Source organism: Acanthopagrus latus, chromosome 19, assembly GCF_904848185.1.
Source record: "Acanthopagrus latus isolate v.2019 chromosome 19, fAcaLat1.1, whole genome shotgun sequence".
NCBI classification, from domain to species: Eukaryota; Metazoa; Chordata; class Actinopteri; order Spariformes; family Sparidae; genus Acanthopagrus; species Acanthopagrus latus.
Genome location: NC_051057.1, coordinates 5,871,353 through 5,893,269, shown reverse-complemented (window position 1 = coordinate 5,893,269; position 21,917 = coordinate 5,871,353). Strand labels below are relative to the sequence as shown.

The window sequence follows — 21,917 nt, the reverse complement described above, 5'->3', positions numbered from 1 at the left end:
TATATATATATATATATATATATATATATATATATATATATATATATATATATATATATATATATATATATATATGATTTACTATAAATGTGCACACATAACTGTAAACTAGTATGCAGCAGTGGAAAGTCATTAAGTACAGTACTAAAGATACTAATCAAATCCATTTGATTGCCACTGACTCCCAATAAAACATGCCTGCTGCAGCGTACCAGTGATGGGTGTACTGAACCTTCACCATACATGAACAGTTTGGTTGATTTCTGGCAAGAAAACTACTTGGCAAGCTTTCAGAAAACATAAAATTGCTATGTTGCTTATGTAACCTCAGTTTCACTATGTATAATAATAATAATAATAATAATAATAATAATAATAATAATAATAATAAAAATAAAAATAAAAATAAAAATAAAAATAATAATAATACATGACCAGTGGGCTCTTGATGAAAGCCCTGCTCTTATTTGACCCAAGCATCCATCCCTACTTCCTCCCCATATGAACGCGTCGCTCTCCACACTACACCTCACTTCCCCCTTTGCTGCCAAAAATACAACTATGGCCACAAGATGTTGCTGCCTTGCAAGAGATGGAAATACTGGTCATAATAGGCTGCTTTCACAGTCATCCAGTATGGCCAGAAAATCTAAGGCACCTGTGCTTATTTCAGTACGTCCATATGATGCAATTTTTGTACCTCTATTACACTACATCTCAGAAATAAATATTGTGCTTTTAAATCTACTTTACCAGTTACTTCTCCGAATAAAAAGGAAACATCATGACCCTCCTGTCCAGTTTAAAAAACATCTTTCTCAAAATCTGGTGATTTAATATTGGCTGTTTCTTTATAGAATGTGAAATATCTCCTTGAGCTAAATTGATAACATACAAAATGCAGCAAAAAATCTGAATAAAAAAAATAAAATAAATCATCATCTTCATCATCATCATGATATAATACTACTAATACTTTTGATTGTTTTACTCACATTTGCAACTTATACTTGCATACATACTACTGACTGCAGCACTGACTTGTTGTGGAGTATTTTCAGAGTGGTGCTTATTATTTCAGAGAAAGTTTCACATGCCAATGCCACCATCTGCTGGAGGAAGCAAATACAACTCTCTGAGATCCCCTACTGGTACGTCACACTGAACTGTGGTTTCTAAAACATCAAAGTATATTGAAGACAAGTTTGAGGAGTAATTGTATCCCACTTTAAAATGATGCCTTACTAATCATGTACATTCAAGACTGCATTATCAACCAAGACCCAGAGGAAAACCCTCAGACACTCAAGGAGTGCAAAACTGTGTTCTGGTTCACTTTGTGTCAGTTGCTTTTTATGGTAATGTGACTATACATTTTTAAGGGAATCGGCACCACTGACATATCAGCTAAGATACATCCTGCAAATAGCAAGTTGTGGACGTTTTTGTTCTTGGTCTTTCTTTTTTTGTTTTGACATTTCAAAGGTGAGTTTCTGGGTTTTACCCAACACTAATAGGGAATTTCAGTAACATTTGAATATTATTATCATTATTATTATTATTATTATTATTATTATTATTATTATTATTATTATTATTATTATTATTATTATATTTACTTTATGTGTTATTGATGCATGGCCCCAACAGCACTTAATGGCATGCCCTTTTTTTTTTAGCACCTACAGGTCCCACACAGAGTGTGTTTTACGTGCACATTTTGTTTTTAATGTCTTTCGATCTGTTTATGAACCTTATATACCCCTCTCCTGTGAAGTCTTATCTATCCTAATTGTTTTAATGTTTCAAGATAATTATTCTAATCAAATCCTCGACTAAATATATTTTATATATTTATATATATATATGTTTGATTTTGCATGTGTGCATGTTTAGGTATAACTGGGGATTTTATCTTTATCAAGATACTTATTAGATATAGATTATTATTAGATTATTATTTGAATCCTTTTGGATTTTGTTGTCTGGCATACTGAATATATTAATAAGACATGTACACATCCAATTTCACTAACCCAAACATTCCTCCTTACTATAAAATATTACTCCTTTACTTTACTGATATATTTTTGGATGCTTTGATAAAATGTAACATGCCTGGTAGAAAATTTTAAGACCCCTGGTAGTCTGTTATAAACATCACTCTCCTGGTATTCCTTTGTGGACTAGGCCAGATCTTGAGACAGTTTCTCAATGTCCACCCCTGGTAGTCCGTTTTATTTCTCCTGCCCCTGGTACCCCAGTGTGGACTGAGCTGGATCCTGAGACAGTTTTTCACCTTATGCCCAGTAATGTTACGTGTAAAGATGTCTCACATGGCAGTAGTCTGCTATTCTTCTGAGTCATTCTGACTGTTACAGAAGAGTGTGAAAGGCCAAGTCTACTGTTCTGAGGCAATGTACTTGTGAGCCGATGTTGTTAGATGGTATTTGTGTTGCCTTCATTCATATAGCCTTTGAACTAGACATTTTACAAATGTGCTGACATATCCTATTTCTGTGTCTTGTAGTTATGAGAGGGAAGCATCAACTTCCAGCCCTCGAAGCGTCAGCTCACTGCAGAAGCATGCATGTTACCACTATTTCTGCTGAGTCGCTCTCTGACAGGTGAGTGTAACTTGATGCTGATAATAAATCATAAATATCATAAATCATACCACTGTTATCCATGTAATATATGTCTTCAATGGATACATTTCTTATATACATGTGTACTCCTTTCATATCAAGTGTGTATGCTTTATGTGCACGAATGCGCTCCTTTGCAGGGAACTCTGTGAGTTGTCTTCTTGGTTATCCAGTGCCACAGTCTTTCAGATTGTACGTAGATATTAAGCAAATGTGCTGTTAAGACAGCTATGCTCAGCACTGTACCACCACGATAACACACCTCATTGAATCAACTGGTCAATGTGTGAGCAGCTTGTAGTGCAAAGTAACAAAAAAAAACCTCTTACTGTGCTACATTAAAAATAAGAAAGAAAAAAAAATCAAATCATTGTGCGTTGTTTCCAGCAGATGGAGCTCTAACACTGTCACAATACTAGGCGAAGGACCAACACTGAGGGCTACCTGCACTGCAGAACGATTGAAAACCAAACAGCCTGCAAAAGGCCAGCAGGCGGTCACAGGCTGTGCTTTTAGAGAGAGGGAGTGTTGGCTTAAGCAGGGAGAAACAATCATGCCCCCTTTTACTCTTCATCACAGAGTCAGTCTGAGCGAAGACAGACAAAATGTGCCTGAATCTGCAGCACACCGGCATCCGAGACTCAAGACAGTTTAAGTTTCATAATGACATTTCTGTGACCTAAACTGCACACATAAACAACTACATGGTAAATAAAACATGATCAAGTCAAACATATCTGAAGATGTTTTGATACGATGCAGTAAGTTCTTCTGCCTCAAGCTGACACATCATGATTCATTCACAGGTAAACAAACAGTGGATGCAATAACCAGAAGAATGCCACTTTATCCTTTGGTATGAAATAATGAAAAAATTTGATTATCAGTTTGTAATTAAATAAAAAGAAAAAGGTACTATGACTGACCATTACTTTTTGGGTGAACTGTTTCTTTAACACCCTGTTGCAAGACAACTCCCAAACAGTAAAAAACATAATGTGCTTTCATTTTAACTCAATATATTTAAGCATATTTGGTGCAATAAGTCAAACTGAGTCCTTCACCTCTTGGAAAGATCACAAAGGATTTACTCAAGAGAAGTCAGAACTTTATTTCATTGAAACAGGTTTTTTCATTTTTTACAATGATCTGTGATGATACTGAGAGAAATGCTGTGAGACTGGACTGACAGGCCTCTCTGTAACAATACTTCTACTGGCCAAAAGGGGAAGCAAGCTTATCTTTATAGATCTGTGTCCATGTAAGTTGATTATCATCTCCAACGGTGGAGTCATCTCAAATGTTTTTTTCTTAAAGGTATGTTTAGTTACCATACAGTTTAATTACAGCGCTGTATGTTCAGCAATAAAGCAGTTAGAAAAAAATGTAAGAAGTCCATGTGGTGTTTCATTCAGTCCACCTGTGTGGGTTCTTTATGAAAACAACACATCTAAGAACTAACCAACAAAAATACTTAAACTGCACTACAAACTTGTTGATAAGGTAGAAATATCAATTGGAGATTGCACTGATAAGAGACAGAGATACTACCAAAACAAACTCTGATCAGATCCGCCATTAGCGTGTTACAGTACAGCGTCAGTAACTACGCTGTCAAACATAGCTGCAGAACCAATTGTGCTTTAATGTAAACGCAGTGCTGAAACAAAGTTACATGTTGAACGTCGGAATCAAAGCAATGATTCATTTTGTGATGCATTCTCTCCTGGAACGCAGCCAGGAGCCATCTGAACACGTCCTATGACTAGGATCATCTTTTTCTGTATATTGGATTCCTTGATCCACACTGCAATTATTTTTTACAAAAGTAGGTCAATTTTAGGAAAAAAATAATTTTATGGCTTAATGGTTTTGTTCCTCTACACGGAGAGGGAGCAGTGCACAGTCACACATCAATAACTGTTCAGGGTTATCTTCTGTTGAAGTTTTTGTAAAAATGCCTTTTAAAAGAATCATTTTGTCTTTCTTCTCTTAGAACTCATCTGAGGTGTTGATTCGGCTGATGTGAGACAGAATGATTACAGAATTGTTTAAACTTAGGTTAGATATTGAACCTCAGTACGGTAATGTAACAAACCAAAAGTGTAAAGAGTTAAACACTGTCAGGAACTAAACCTGGAAGTACTGATTCTTAAGAATTTGGGTAAAATAGATTCCAATTTTGAAAAGACAAACAGTGAGCTCGGTTTCAGCAATCAATAAATGCTCTAATGGCCTGATATGGACTCACTGACCTTAAATATGTTGGTTAAATATAAATAATTCTTGTTAAAAAATCACTACTATTAGTTTTAAATATGTTTTTCGTTCTACTCTTTCATCTTGAGTATGTATGATACATTTGAATGTTTTTTCAAACTGAAATGTTATTCTCTTGTTTTGGGACAACTGATTTTGTGGTCACTGGGCTGGCATATAGTCATATAAATCCAATCAATTATTTAAAAAAAACATAATGTACAAATGTTACACCCCGACTCACAGATGATCAACCATAATTATTTTAATTTAAGATAAAAATGTTCTTGTTTAAGTCTTGTCACATGTAAAACACTGAGACCGAGCAGTATTGTTCCAGCATGGGAGTGAATTATTGGTTGAACTGTTTCTTTACATTTAGCAGATGCTTTTTGTCCTTAATGACTTACAATTATTCATACACTGATGATGGCACACTTTGACACGCAAACCAACGACCTTCCAAAAACAAGATGCTGGTTCTACCCCTGAACCACAGCTGCCCACGAACAAACACACACACACACATGAATGTACAAAAAGTCAGAGACAACATATTTCATGCAAAGACTTTATTTATGAATACTCTGCAGTAACTGTACAACAGCACACAGTTGTCTCTACATCTGATCATTCTTAATGATCATTTCAGACGTAGACAAATATTGTGCCTTCACAAACAGTTCCCTTTTCACAATAATCTAAAAATACCTGTTCTGTTTTAAATATGTAGCATAACTTTTTGAAAATAAAATATACATTATATGAAATATAACAGTTGTTTATTGGATAGACTATATAGTACCAAATGCAATTATATGCAAATACACCTTCTCTGTGTGACTTCTTACGCATTTCATGCACAAAAAAAAAGAGAGAGAGAGAAAAAAAATGCTGCGCATACAAAAGAAGCTGTACATACTTCTGTATGAAAATAGAAAATATCAAAGCAAGATGTGCACCAATAGTCTATATCATGTTACAAAGAACTTGCAGTACAAAAAGACCTACGAGAACGACCAGATAACACATTACCTGGAACACAGAGGTATGGGTACTGGGCTGGTAACAGGACAAAGACAAAACCTCGCACCGAGCTTCCACCGATGAACTCCAGGCAGAGCCACCTCCGTGCAACATGTCTACATCCAGATCCAACGACAACATCACACACAGCTGGATCGACGGGTGACAGAGTCAAACAAGCAAACCAGAAGTTGCAGTTTTTAATTTATAATTTTGGTGCTAAACCCAGTGAATGTAGATGTCCAATGCATAGCATAAAGTTTGGTTTGGTATGTGTTTTAATTTCTCGTATTGCTACCCCATAAGTAAAGTGAGTGTTAACCAATTGCCAGTTATGCCCACAACTTATAAAGCACTGATATGTCAACATTAAATTATTGAACGTGTTTAGATACTGCAATTAGTATCCCAACAGCAATGTTCTGTACAGCATCAATAGTAAGCTTCTTCAGCTAAACATTATCATTATTATTATTATTATTATTATTGCCAAAAAACTCCAAATGTATCTGTTGTCATGAAAGTAAAAATGAGTTACTCATGTCCAGTTTAAATCAGGATTCATAAAACCAACAACACTGGATGTGTTACACACAAATGAAGTTCTCCACAGAAACAGTGTGTACAAGGCACACTGCGATCAATATAGCTACATCTATCGTTTCCTGCAAAAAAGCACTTCTGAAATCACACAGAAACCAAGATGTGAACAAAGAATAAACTCCACGGTTAAATATAGACTTCTGTTAATGCCACAAAATATAGATTTTCTTCTTCAACAGTATGAGGATTAACAAAAATAACACTTAAATCGGACGTTTGTGATACACGCTGCGACTGCTGATGATGAGACCGAGGCCGACAGCACCGGAGAACAGGGAGGGTGCAAATATGAATCCCTCAACTGTAATCTCTGAGTATTTGAAGAGATTATCAGGTGCTCACTGGTAACATTAAGCCAATAATCTCAGCAGTGCAAACCTAACACTTGTACCAAAAGGTAGAGCTTTAAAGCACGACATTTAAATGCGATCAGCTCCTTGAAATGGAGACTTACTACTCAAATCATGTCACGAACATCTCGTATAAGACGACTATATTGCTCTTGAGTGAAACTATTCAAGGACCACAGTGTTTTTCCCATTGCAATCCAGACTCTCTGAGTACATTCTCTATCACACAAGTATAAGAATAAGGAGCACAGGGTTTCATTAGTAGCACACCCAAAGACTACACTTCCAAAAATCTAGTCTTTTTCTTAACATAGATAAGAAAATATACATTTCTTCAGCAATTAAATGTCTTAAATTGATTTTTTATATTCTTCATAAAATCTTATAACTCTTTCTTATTTACATTTGGTGTGGTTAATAATACTGATTGTAATGCAATACTGTTGCCTTCTCGTTGTTTTAGCCGTTACATTTCTTTTGTTTGTTGAGCAGAAGCACTTTTACATTCATATTTTCAACACCCAAGCTCGAGAAGGAGCCCAAGCGCAGACGGGAGTAAATGACGTGCCTTTTTTCCAAAAGCAAAGGAAGACAACTTCAAAAGAAGGAAGTCTGCTTGCTTGAGCAAATTAACTTTCTGAGAGGTGGAGAGAATGGAAGGATGAGGAACGCCGAGGTTGAAAAGGCCTGGAGAATTGGCACCAGCAGTGCCTTTATTTGGCTGTAAAAATGCTCTCGCAGCACCAGGACAGTCAGTTCTGTGAGAAGTAATGTGTGACAATATTGGAGGGGTCACAGCTGACTAAGTCGTGAGGTGAGATGAAAGCCTTTGTTGTTGGAAAAAGCTGTTAACTTGAGAAAGACAGATTTCCACAGTGGAGAAGGCAGTGTCAGAGGTTACACTCTCTCCACTCGACTGGGGTCGTAGGAGTCTGATGAGAAAAGCGAGAGAGAAAAGATGAAACAACACAATCCGAAACAAGTCAGAACAATATTATTTGCCCTGAAAAGGGTAGAAATGAAAGGTTCCCTGCGGAGTTTTCAGCCAGCAGTACACAGTACTACAAAGCAATCTTTTGAAATGCGGGGTCCTGTTTGGTTTGTGTTCTGCCAACGCACAATGATTGCATAGGCGAAATTAATTTGTCAGTGATTACATGTTATTCCAATCCTATGAACCGAACTTGCCTGGTGTTGCCTTGTAGGTCCAGGTATGATGTATACAGGAAATAATTTTTACTTTAAGCAATAATAAGCTATATACAACAGCCACAATGGCTTGCTTAACTAAAAACAAAACAAAAGGGGATGTCAAAAAAATAAGATGATGAACTAACAAAGTGCAGAAACCTGCAGCATGGTCTCATTCCCAAGCCATAACACAGAGGTGCTCATAAATGGAATATCTAAGAGGCTGCACCTTCAGGACGGCATTTCTAGGACTCTAGTTCTAGCTTTACCACAACGCCAGCTACCCAGCTGGACAACCCCTATTGCGATAGAGAGGTAAGACATACACATAGACGAGAGTAAGCTGGAGGGCAAATAAGTGTGAGTTCTGAAGTTGAATGAAGTTTTATTTGATAGATGAACAATTTAAGTCTGAAGGACGACCATTCAAGTGGTAAGTAGTGCTGTTAACTACTCCGCAGTTGGAGGTTTGAATATTGAAGGGACAGGAAAAGTAAAGTCTCTCTGTCTCAGAGGTGTTGAGGCCTGGTGAGCTGGAGATTTGATTCAGCTGACTCATAACTTCTCTTCACACTGTTGTCTTTTTTGTTGTTTCTTGGTATTACCTTTGAAACTATAAATAATAAATCAGCATTATTTTGGCTTCAACCCTTAAAATTATACATAATGAGTCACACAGTAGTTTTTGGGTGGAATAAACCTTCAAAACCATAACAAAAAGTATTAAACTAGGGTCCTGAAACTGCATCCTCCACTGTCCTTCTATTTCCAGCTCACAGCCCTGGGAAAAAAATATCGAGCCTGCACAGAACCCAAATCCAAATCCAATCTGATAGAACGTATACATGCAGGAGTAATGCAACTAGCAATCGAATAATCTAGGTGTTTTAATCCGACTATGAGAAATCTGATCCGGTCTGATTTTAGTCAGACTAAGGTGTGTACATGCATCTTAAAAATCCAATCATAGTCAGACTAACCCAGTAATTCGGTTTTCTTGAGTGTCATGTAAAAGCACTGACTGATTGCTGATTAAAAACCTACAAACACCTCTGATCTTTACTAATGATCCTGTTGTGAATCTCTTTTGTTTAATACAACCTGTGCATACACAGATGTGTAAAAACTACTATTTTTTAGGAGTTATGTGCTTGAACTACTTCTATGCAAACAACAGATATCCTGTCAAGGTGGTGTTTACAACAAAACTGATATCACTCTTTCCAACTCACACTCGGAAAGAAAACACATATTTCCAAATGATCAAGTTTCTCTTCACCAATAGAATGCATAGCATAAATAAGCTTCATGTCTCAATTCCGTCGTACCCACCAGAGACAGGGAGCATCTCTTCTTCCTCCATATTTGAGGGGCCACAGGTCCCAGTGCTGAAGCTGAGTGGTAGCATTATTTCTCTCTTGGGGACACTGCGAGGTTTAGGAAGCAGGGGAGGCTTCTTGAGCCTGGTGCGCTGCTTTGGTTTGGGCAGCATTCCTCCCTGGGTGCCTTGTGCTGCCTCAGCTCTAGCGATGTCTGCCAAAGTCTGCCCATCTCTTCCCATCTCCACAGGCTTTTCTTTGTCGACCTCCACGCATTTCAGCTCCAACTCTCCTTCTGGCTCTTCTGTTTTTAATTCAACAACCTCTTCTTTACTCCCCTCATTTTCTGCTTTTATCTCAACATTCATCTCTTCTACATCCTTTTCACTTTGCTCTTTCTCGCATATCTCTTCATTCACTTCCTCTTTAGGTATACAAGCTTCTTCAGGATCTCCCAACTTGTCATGCATTTCATATGCATTTTGTTCGTCAGGGTTTTCTTCCTCCTTCCCTCCTTCTGCCTCAACATGATTAGCTTCTTCTTCTTCTGGTTGTTCTACAGCCTCCTCCTTTGTCTCTTCCTGATCTTCAGTCTCCTCTCTGCTACCATCCCTCTCTTCAGAGTCTGAACCCTTACTGAGGTGTCTTAATCGAGACACTGAGTCCAGCTCTTTTAGATTGGCCATCCTATCTGGGGTTGACCTGCCCAAAGATGTAGCAGATGACGAAGTGGAAGAGTGTAGCTTATCTTGCACGGTTTCAATTAGTTTACCTGCTCCACCTCGCTCCCTCTTTTCCACACTGCACATGCTAAGTGCTAGCTTCTCATCAGGGGTGACAGGTAGGGATAGGGGAAGCTTACTGGGTGGGAACTCGGGCATGTCCAGTACAACCAGGGACTGAATCTCTGTGTCTTCACTGTCTTCACCATCACTGTGGTTGCCGCTGTGCTTTTGTCTTTCTCCTTCTTCGTGGTCCACTCCTGATCCTGTTTCCTTGACCTCCTCCGTCTCTGCTTCCTGGACAATCAAGGTTTCTTCTTTGACTTGCTCACACTCTCCTATCACCTCCTCTGTCTCTACAGCTTGACTTTGTGGTTTCTCACTTACAGTGGTGTCTTTATCGTCCTGGTTGTCCTCTGACTCTTTGTCGGCCACACCCAAGGCTTCCACTGGGACGGATATACCCAGGATCCTAGCAGCCCTTTCCTCAATGGATTCATTTTCAGGGATACCTTTTGCACATTTGACCTCATACAGATTGCTGAGATCCTCTGTAGGTAAAGAATTGGCTTTCTCCAGGATTAGTAAGCTCTCCAAGTGCCTATCTGCTATGGTTGACTCATTCTTATAGGTCAGAGGCTCAGACATGGCGTATCTCTTATCACCATCATCAATCCCAAACACGAAAGAAACCTCCCTGGTCAACCTAGTGATATGTGGTGACCCCTCCTTCTGAGGTGATCGGCTACTTTCACTCCTGCTCCTACAGATGGTTAAATTCACCTTACCCCTGGGTGGTGGAATGTTGTCTGATTTAGCATTTCTCTCTGCCTCAGCTTTAAGCTCTTTATTTGACTTGTGCTCAGGACTACCACTAAATTCAACAGGAGCTGTCTTGCACTCATTCACCTGCACTGGCTGAACAAGTTCCTTATGATCGAGTGGAGATGGGACTGAGAGTGAGCGGTGCATTGGCTCCCCAGGACCACCAGGAGTCTCTGTGTAGACTGTTAACCCCACATCCCGAAGCAAGGACTCCTGAGGGACTGGGATGTCCTGTCTATAGAGCAGGTTTGAGTCATTGTGTAGGGGAAGTGAGGATGGAGGGCAGGTGTCTCTGGGGCTCGGGTTGAGGAGTAATGATAACTCATTTGTTGGTGGCATGTTGTTGGCCTGTGGCCTGGAGAAAGCACTCCCAATGTCCATTGAGTCCAGTTCAGTGGTAGAAGCCAAAGACCTTGATCTGACTTTTATGTTGGGTTTTTCTATGTGCATTGGAGGAAGACTAATGGCTTCTCTGCCAGGTTCTGGACCAGCATTGTAATGTGCTCCTGATTTAAAGTGGTCTAATCTCTTATTCAGCCCATCAATATCGTCAATGCAGCGACCAACATTGGGTCTCTTGCTGATTGTGTCTTCCATTTCCTTATTAATGCTCTCCAGTTCACCAATAGCATCACAGGGTCGTCGGTTCACGGGCTTTAAGAGGAACTGACCAAAGGCCACTTGCTCTGCACTCTCTGGGGGACTGGAGCTGCTCTTCCTGGGAGACGATGGCTGCTGGTCCCCTTGATCCTGTGTCTTTGATGGCGAGGATGGGTCTTGAGGTGGGGGTTGGAGTGATGACGGTTGTGTTGGGCTGAGGCTGAGACGGGAGAAGGCGCTGTTGCTAGAGAGATGGAGGTTTTTCTGGCCTGCCATGGGGTAACCATAAGGGGAGCTAGTGTCTGTCCCCAGACCACTGTCTGTGGCTATGTCAGAGACAGACTGAACAGGCTCTTGACCCCTAGGAGGACTCTGTGGTTCTGGACTTTTCACCACTGTCAAAGGTGATCCAGTCTGTGTTTCCTGGTTACGGTACTGATTTCCGGGCCAGGACCCGGCGTAGCATAACTCTTTGTCTTCATTAGCTTGAAGTGCCCAGGCATCTATTATCTCCTTCCTTAGAGGAGCCCTCTTGTAGTTCCTCATTGAGGATGTGCTGCTGGTGTGAAAATGAGAGTAGTGGGGTCTGATGGGCATCTCATTCACAGACTTACTCCGCACATTCAGGCTCTCTTTGAGGCCCACAGCGAACGTGTCTGTGCTGGTGACAGTCAGGCTTGGCATTGTCTCATTGTTGTTCTGATCTGCCGCTAAGTCTTTGTTAATGTTAGTCGGCGTGTGAACAGGGACAGACACAAGGCAGAAGATGGTTTCACTCACTCTTCTCTTTGTGTTTCTGTTGTTCTCTGGCCCTGAATCTGGGGCAATTTTCTTTACTTGGGTGATGGTTTCTGAAAAGACCTGATCTGAGTTGGACCCCTGGTGAGAAGACATCCTTGTTAATGGGGCATGGAAAGCTGAAGAGGGAGATGGAGGAGGACGTTGGTTTTTGGGATATCTGTTGTTGCAGTTTTGGTCAGTTGCTGGGAAGTTATCGACAGTCTCTTTGTGCAAATCACTGTGCCACCTGTTATTGTCATTGTCGAAGTTGCTAGAAGACGTCTGGTTAGGATCATTGGCCAGTTTGGCAGCGATGAAAGGCCCCAATGGCGGGGGCAAAAAGGCACTGTCGTCGGATGCAGGTTCCGACACGGTGACGCTGGGAAGCTCATTGCGGATGTGGCGGATCTTGTCAGCGTCCGTCAGGGAGTTGCCACCCAGGGCTGAGGAAATATGGCGAATGCGGGGGTCATCAAAGGGGATATACTGGATCCCTCCACCAGGGTGTTCCTGGGTTGTATACACCGGGTAAAGCTGCTTCTGCCCAGGGATGTTCCTATCTCTCTGGGGATCAGGCCAGGAGCCAGCTGGATGTCTGGTGAACCAGTGAGATCCATCTGGAGCCACATGTATCTGCTGGTACACATCCCCTCTGTACCTAAGTAAGTGAAAAGAGAACAGTTGCACTTAATCTTAGCAGCAAGGACTTCAACAAGAAAAGGGGATTACAAAAATAGTGTGGGCTTAAGGAAATCATTTAAATGATGTTAGCAGTGCAAATTTAACTCCAGCATCATTTTTGCAAGTTGGCATCAAATTTTGCAATTTCGGACTCAATAGAAGCGGAGCTCATTTCCTGAATACAACACCAATGTACCTTCATTGCACAAGAGGGACAAATATCCACAAATATCCCCGAAGAACTTATAACGGTAACTTATCTAGAGAAGCTTTGAGCCTCCCTATTCTTACTTGATGACATAAACTTCAATTGGAGACATATGTCCCAATCTGGGTTGGGCCTGATATATTAAAAATACTAGTCCCTTTAAAGCATTCTTATGTCTTGAAATGTTAGATAAATCTTGATAATCTGTACTCCCAATGCTATCACATTTCTTACATCAAAACAAAAAATGAACACAAGAAAACAGCAGTTTACCTGTAGTCAACAGCAATTTCCCCATATCCCCGGCGCCCCCCTCCCATTATTGGAGCTCTTTTGTAAGATGGAGGAGGGATGTATCCTGGAGGTCCAGAGTCCTGTGCAAAATAGTCCAACTGGGGGTCAACTGTCCTTGATATGGGAATGGGCGTTCTGTCCCGGGACATGGAAATCACTGAGTCCCTCCCAGACAACACCTCACAGCTTCCCCTGATCTGCTGGTGCATCTCATAGGACGGAGGTCTTGGGGGTCGGGTGAAACGGGGCTTTGGTGTCATTGAGAGTTGGTTGGCACTAGCCGGCCTGCCATTCTCCGGACAGCGGGGCGCCCTGTACAGGTCGTGGTGTGACAGTGGGTGGCCATTGATCCGCCTGTACAGTTCCTGTCCAGAGGAGGCTATGTCCACATATTGCAGGCTCTCAGGCTGCAGCATCCTGGGCAGGGACTGGGATTTTGCTTTGGTCCTGGGGTGGACTACCATGCCCTCTGGTGTCCTGGCATGAAGCCGCTGCTGCTCCTGTGCCCAACGCTCACCCTCGCTCTGTGACAGCTGGCGGCCAAAGCTCACAGCTGGACGCCACTCATCTGTCCCCAGGCTTTGGCACTTCCTCTCAGCGACCATCCTCCACTGATGGAGGGCAACTTCCCTCTCTCTAGAGCGTGCCTGAGCCTGGACCTGCGCTTGAGCCTGCGCCTGAGCCTGGGCCTGGGCTGCCCAGCGCTGCCTTTCCTGAGCCAACCTCTGACGCTCCTCCGCAGACAATTCTTGGCCTCTTGCTTGTTGAGACCCCTCAGGCCTACCATAAACCCCCTGCCCACCTCCATGAGGTTCTCTGAAGTCAGCGTAGTCCAGCAACACAGTGAAGTCCTGGCCTCTCCTCCGCCAGTACGACACGTCCTTGGACTGTGACTGAGGACCTCTGGTGCCATCACAGAATCTATGAGGAAACACACACAAATAAAGTTGTTGGTACACTTCAACCTAAGTGCCTGTTGATGCTCAAATAGCGTCTGTAACCCCATTCCCCTAAGCAACTTTCCAATGTCAGAACTGGCTGTAGGCTTTTTAATAAATCGTTTTTAAATTCTGTCACATTTGTTCCCTTTCATGTTCTAAACAATGAATTTCTTCCCTGAAATTCTGCTCAAAACTATTTGCAGCTATCCTCATAGTTGATTGATGATGGCAGGCAGTTCAGCCAGCCTTGGAGTATAGCCATTCAAAACAGCCACACTTTTACCATCAATCAAGGTCACACTATGTTCTGAATTAACTAGTTTGTTTGGAACATAACCCGACCTTTAATATCCTTGAGGTTCGTTTTTGGTTGGTTCAAAGATGAGCTAATGCAATATACAATGCAAAGCTAAGCACTATCAGACATTAAAGCAATCGAAAGGTTGAAATATAATTGTTCACATTAAATGCAAGCAAATATGTACCTTTCAAAGAATAAGAGGCAAAATAATCACTGACGTGGACTACAATGTGGACGGATTAAAAAGATCTCCCACTAGATGGAGACAGATGATCACGAGTAGCAGTACAGTGTCTGGTAATTGTGATTTCCTATGGGACATAATGAACACATTACACAATGACACACTGTGGCTGTTAGTCTCGGATGTCCTCCAAGACAGATCAGCAATTTAGAGGACATTTCATTGACAATCTCTCTATTGCACTGTTCTTTAGCTTTTAATCTGAGAAAATTGTAAGGATTTCACAAAAACCTGTGTAGGGAAAGTTCCTGCCATGTCTTTGAGAAGATGTTTGATAGCAGACCTGACAGCAAGACGCAATAGGTCTCTGCATACAGCCCGATCATTTCAGGCTATTTGTGGAGTGACTGACTGACTGACAATGCAAACGAGACGCACGCACTTGTGTACTGCCCCTCGAGGCCAAGGCCACTGAGCGTCCTTGACATTTCCATCCATGATCATCACTGGCCAGAGATGTTTGCTGGAAGAAGGGGGGTAGCAATACCAATCGTCTAAATTTAAGGACATCTCATGTAAGATGAGTTGCCATCATTAGTCTAATTGGGTCTAAGTAGCACTGCCTAATGGGAATGCCAAGATAGGCCTGTTCCTTATCTAAACTCAAGCTGCCAGGCAAAACGGATTTGGATCAGAGGAAAAAAGAGGGATGAACAAACAACAGAATGAAAACACAGAACATATGTCTTAGCAATTCCCACACTCCCAGTAGAATGCTCTGATAGCACTGGCAGAGCAGCGACATGAAAATGCGGATTACTGGTCTCAAAGAATAAAACCCAAAAGTGAAAAAAACACTGACACAACCACTGACATTATTCAAGGTCATCTGACTTTTTTTCACTTGCTCTGTCACTGGCTGGTGGCAAAAGGGATTAGAGGAAAAAAAGAAAGTCAGCCAAACAAAATGTAAGGAAAAAGGGAAAAAATCTGACAAGCCTGCTTAATGTGTGGACATGGGAACAGCTGTATTGACTTTGTCTTGGTTACAGCATACTAACCCCCTGAACTGGTGCAAATAGGCAATCTAAACATTCCTATTTTCAGGAAAAAATAAATTGGCTGCAGCCTGATGCTATCTCTGGAAGCATCATACGTTCTAACAGTCCCTACCCGAGAGGGTTTCAATTACATAACTCCAGACTAAGCTAAATATAGCCTATCCTCCATATACATATTTAAATAAACCGTATAAGAATCCTGTATTATTGATGGGGTATGCCTTATATAAGCAGGTATAATGCTTGTGAATAAGAAGAGGCTGGTTATGCATATTGTTCATGGTTGAGGATAGAATGGGGAAAAGGGTATCCTCACAAATCTGTAAACGTGTGTGTGTGTTGAACTGGGCATGCTCAAATAGGGCACATAGGGCTGCCCAAAAGCTGTTTTGATTACAACTCCAAGGTCCCATGTGGCAGGTTAAGACTCCAGCATACATTATCCCTCCTCCTCTACACGAGACTTGACTGGGAAGAGGAGGACAGAAATTGGAGGAAGTTACACAAAAGGGGAAAGAGAGAAAGATGGCAAGAGTGGCAGTGCTGGGTAGTCGCAAAATCCCCATGCAAAACTCTTTGATCTAATTTCATTAAGCTGCTCCATCAAAGCACCACAACAACGAATGACTGTGTCATTTATCAATAAAGAGTGAGGGCTACCATAAATGGGGCAGAACATGCAAAAGGGTCGATCAGACCGGAGCACATCAGTGTTCTCAAGGTGCAGCTCAGCCTGTGTCTTACCCGCTGTCTGAGGTTAGCGACTCTCCCAACGAGTGGGTGTCAGTTTGGCTCCGGTTCTCCCCCTCACGCCTGGACTGGCTTCTGTCCCTGGGTTCATTGTTGTTGTTGGGACAGCCACCACCATACGCTTGTGGCTGCCTGGCTCCGCCGCCATTCCTATAGGGCACCATGGGCCCTCTTTCATAGCCGTTCACTGTCCTGGGGCCAGGCATGTTCTCCAGGATTTCATGGTGTTTGCTGTAGGACGGCGGTGAGGATGAGGGAGCCTGGCGGGATGAGGATGCAGCGGCTGGGGTAGGGGTGGAGGAGGATGTTGGATGCTTGGGCAGCTTGTATCCATGAGAGATGAGGAGGTCCTCCACGCTGTACATGGTCGCATTTGTTTATGCTGGTGGTATTTTCTTTTTTTTCCTTTCTCTTGTTTTTTTTTTTTTTTTTTTTTGAGAGAGAGGAAGGTAGGTCGGTTGTCAAGGCGTCTCTGCTTCTTCCCTACATGCAGCAGCAGGATCACCGGCACAGCTGCGCAGCTGAGGCCATCACTGGGGAAAAAAAGACAGAGGGGGACGACATGAAGAAACAGGAAGAGAGACAGAGAAAAGAAGGTGACGATAAAACCATTATCCCCGCTACCCGTGTCCAGTCAAGGGTCCCAACCCATACAGACAGTTGAGAGGACGAAACAAAAAAAAGGACCCCCGAGCCCAAATTCTAAGCCGCGACGACAAAACCGAAATCACCCGCCTTCCTAACCGCCTGCCCTAGTCCTCCTAGCAACAACCCTCTTTCCATCTCCGATCACCGACACCAAACCCATCCATGTCCAGTACTGAGGAGGACTGGGAGGTTAACAAAACACCCTCAAAAACAACCGTCAACAGCATGATGATCAGTGGCGACCAGACTTTCAGAAGGCTGCTGGTGCTGCAGTGAAATGTCACTGTTTACAGTGGGCTCCCTGTAGACTTCCATACAGTGGCTGTAAGGTAGCTGTTAGCAGCCAAGCACTGCTCATGTTCTGCATCAATGAAGCAGCTGGGGGATTGTATTTCTCAATGCTCACCTCCACATCCTCTCTCTCGACATCTTCTGCTCATCTCAAAAGTATTTTATGGTTAAAGTCTAAAAGGATGAGGATGTTTTTTTTTTTTTTCTTCTCCAGCTCTATGCCCTAAAAAAATCCATCTTGGATGGGGATTTGCATATTTCTTGCATATTCAGGTGGTTTCCTTAATCTTCTATGATAGTCAACTGAGTATATTCAGGGCTTTGTCAGTTTGTTGGACAAAGGGTACAGAAGTCACCTTGTGCTCCGGGCAACTGTGATGGCAATTTGTCACAGTTTTTTCCTATTTCAAAGAGCTTGCAATTAATCAAGAAAGTAATTAACAAATAATAATAGTTAATATATGTGTTTTCTTTACGGGCACCAATAATGACATAGCATCCCACAAAACGATAGAGCAAGGGACACTGCAATTACACTGAGTAAACCCTTATATTTTACAATGATGTAAAAGTAAATTAGCATTATGACTTTTGATTTCTAACCAAAAAATGACTGTAAATATTAGTATCAAGGACTGGTGAGGAATGGAATTGATGGTACCCGGGGTGCATCTGCTCATGATGTAATGCCCTTGATGAAGTCATGCTTGCTGCCTTGTCGACAGGACAGATGCTGCTGCAGCCCACTCATTCAATACTCTCCACTGGAACAGACTGCCAACAACCTGACTGTCCTTAATAAGAAATGGCATTCAGGAACAGCAGCGTGAGACTCGTTGCCAGAATCAAATGCTGTTCAGACAGTTTAAAAGCCAATCACACTATGATTGTTGAATGGCAGAGCCAAATTGCTTGTTTTCGGTTCTGCGAAACAGACGGCCAGCACAGCCTCACCAAAATGTATTCGGCTGCAAACAGATTTGCATTTGTTTTGCTTCTTAGCCTTTGTTTAGCCATGATAGTCCCATAGAGATGAAAAAAATCCATCTAGGAAAGGAAACCTGACTCAGAGGGCAGAATCACCACCCTGCCTTACTTCCTTCTGCTCCCTCCCTCCTTCCCTCCCATCCTCCCTCCTCCTTGTACCTGAACCCTAGGACAGCCTACCAGGTGATTAAGGGGATCCAAGACCGTGAAATGCTACTCCCTTTGTATGTCTGGCTCTCTAATACGATTATCTTTTTCATTTAAAACCTTAAACCTGTTAGTTGTGGAGGATTGACTCTTGGCGCTTATCCAGTTAATACTTTTGTTGAGTTTAACTCTTTCCATTTGCATTTTGAGTAATCTCCTCAAGGAGAGGCTAATTCTGAGTTTGAAAGAAGGGTTCTTGTGAATGATGCCAATGCAACAAAAAAGGGGTGAGGAGGGTGTTTGGTTTATGTAATTTGCTTCCAGATGAGCACGTGGACCTGGGACATACAGTTTTTCATTGAGTGCTATTCCATGAACTGTGGGTGAACTTGAGCTGGGCAGCAGCAGGCCAGTGACCATGGTCAATATGTCACGTGGTGTCCCTTAAAATCTGTAAAAGCAAGCAAAGATGGTTATATTGTGGCCATTTGTCACTACAGATTACTCAACCAAAGCCACCTGATGAAGTTTTTTCTCTAAAATGCAAACATCTTTGATTCTTTAAATGAAGAACCAAAACCAGTGTGGGAGAAGCCGATATCAGACTGAAAGATCAGTCAGATTGGCATTCTGCCTATCACATACTCTTCCTGTAGATGAAGACTATCTCTATCCCATTAAAGGCTTAATTAAGTGAGCCTGAGGTCAAGGGTTGTGTTTATTAATATGATAATTCATTTTTATTATGATAGCTGCACATTAAACTGTCTCAACTGCACATCCATATGCTATCTAATCCAGCTAAAGCCTTAATCTGAGGCAATTTCTCTTGGTGTCATCACTAAATGAGGATTATATCCATCGTCAGTAAAAGTGAGGATTTCCTCCGGTAAAGTGACCTGCCCTCATTCAGTCCCCCACCCATAACCCAGCCCTGCTCCTTCCTTCCCATGACAAGCTCGGTTTAAATACTGCTAATGCCGTTACGCAATGGAATTACCCATTTTATATCAAATAAAACCTCGGATTCAAGCAACGGTATGCAACAATGGCCGGCTTTCATCCCCCCAAACACAACAACATTGTGTTTCGCTACAATGCTTTCTTGTGTGCAAAAGACTGGCATTACAGGCTCTTGAATTTAGCAACTGGAAAAAAAGGGCAGATCTGCAGCATTTTAATGACATGGCTCAGTCAAAGAGAGAAATTAATGATACAGTTTATGGATAACATATGCTGCAAAGTAAGCTAAAAATAAATAGAACCACATGAGGGCTGCCGGTTCCCTACAGACGACCCTCACACCAGCCTCCACTTTCTCCAATCAGCTTCTTTACACCATTTATTAACATCATTTACATTTACTATGTAGTCACACATGTAAGGGCACCGCTTTTGAGGTCAAGTGAACTTTTGTCAAGGCCTCAACCTTGTTTCTTTAAAACAGGTACAAGCATTTTGTGTAGGTTTTGTTTTTTTTTTTGGGGGGGGGGGGGCGACACCAGCGGCAGGCTGCAGGGGCATGACAGCTTGCAGGTTGACAGTTTGGTGTCAGCTCCTTATTCATGGCCCAAGTGAGAGGAGGGCATAGTTGGGAGGTGGGGAGGAAAGGAAGAAGAGGGACAGCATGGGTGGCAGACAATGGAGGACAGAAACCTAGATCAGGCCTCAGGGAGGACAGAACTGCAAAGTTACAGGGTGTTAGTATATAGTCCAGATTGCAAGCATGGGTTACAGGCTATTTTAATAAACTTTATAAATAGTCAGCAGCGGTGAAGGTCCATGTAAAAAGAAGCATAAAGTAGAAGAACAGATTTTTTTTTTTCTGCCCTGTCGTCGAAACAAAGTGAGTAACAGTGATTAATGTTGTCCCGAAGAAGACACAGATGTGTTAAAATAGCACATCCCTCCGAAAAGTGAAGACAAAAACAAATCTGGATTTAACAGGCTCCAGCATAAAAAAACACCACAACAAAAAGAATCTCACACACCAGACCCTGGAACCTAAAAAGAAATCTCATACACCAGAGCCTGGAACCAAAAAGACGATTATCCTGCTTCCCAAAATATTCCACAAGAGCCGCACCTCGCCGCCACATTGTTCCCAGTCACCTTGGATCTATAACAACTGACCCAAGTGGGCGTGTGCTTGGCTAGTGTCTGGCCTGCATCTGTTAGGACTGTGCACGCACAGGGGTTTCTCAGGGATGACAGCCCATCACATTCAGCAAGCAGCAACGGTCCACTGATTGTTTATCTATGTGACATCACTGTGCCGTCTCTCTTCCTGAGGAAGTGCGTCGTGGCGGAGATGGAGGAGAGCCGACAGTGTCGCAAATGTTTCCAATCAGGATCTCTGTTTGTCCCGGGGAAAGACATTAGAGGGCCAGAGGAATAAGCAGCTACACACCTCCGGCCATATTTTACCGCACACTGACCTCTAGGAAGCACAATGTTCTCTGCTTCAGGTAGACTGTAACTCAGCAACATAAAGTGTGGGCATATTATCTGGGGAGCTATCTGCCCTCTGGACACCCACCATCCATCAGAAAATATCACACTGTGCTCAGGAGCCGTGCAGTTTAAGGCAATTAAATCACTATTACAATGATGGAAAATGAAGGTTTAAAATCAGTTTTGTAAACTGTCATGTGGACATCTGTTCAAATAATATGAACAACAAAAGCCCTCACTGAAGAGAGCTCATCACCACGTTGCAAACCATGTGCTCTCCCAGGCATCCACGCCCTCCTGGTGGAGAGCAGCGACAGGCTGGGCCCGTGCATTGTGAGTCAATTAGCTCATGTGGAAAGGTTTAGCCAAAAAACACCCACTTACGTTATTTTGTTGAGCGTCTCCCGTGGCAACAGTTGTTTTGCTTTTGTGAATGGCAGCTCGCAGACAATAGCATGTGGGCCGATGAGATATTCCCGCTGCATTGCCTCAGTCCAAAACTTATTACAGGCAGACTCTGCTGGCAGCTAAATCAAAGGCAGGATGGGACGGGGTGGGGAGGTGGGGGTTTTGAGTGGGGTGGTGCTGGGGTGTTGTTTTCTTATTCCACCATATTCCGACACACTACAGTCCCAAACAGTACGGTC

At 42.2% G+C, this 21,917-nt stretch overlaps 1 protein-coding gene across 6 annotated transcripts in view; it reads right to left on the bottom strand.

Moving 5' to 3' along the window:
- Nucleotides 1–5,464: 5,464 nt before the first annotated feature.
- The window catches only part of jcada (junctional cadherin 5 associated a), a 30,978-nt gene continuing 14,525 nt past the window's right edge, over nt 5,465–21,917 (bottom strand). For all 6 annotated transcript variants that reach the window (XM_037079288.1, XM_037079286.1, XM_037079285.1 and 3 more), the window contains exons 2-5: nt 16,738–17,276; nt 13,486–14,427; nt 9,410–12,981; nt 5,465–7,818 (exon numbers count right to left, since the gene is read on the bottom strand). In XM_037079288.1, coding sequence (XP_036935183.1) covers nt 7,784–7,818; nt 9,410–12,981; nt 13,486–14,427; nt 16,738–17,108 — 4,920 coding nt within the window. In that variant the 5' untranslated portion in view covers nt 17,109–17,276 and the 3' untranslated portion in view covers nt 5,465–7,783. The remainder of the gene's footprint in view (nt 7,819–9,409; nt 12,982–13,485; nt 14,428–16,737; nt 17,277–21,917) is intronic.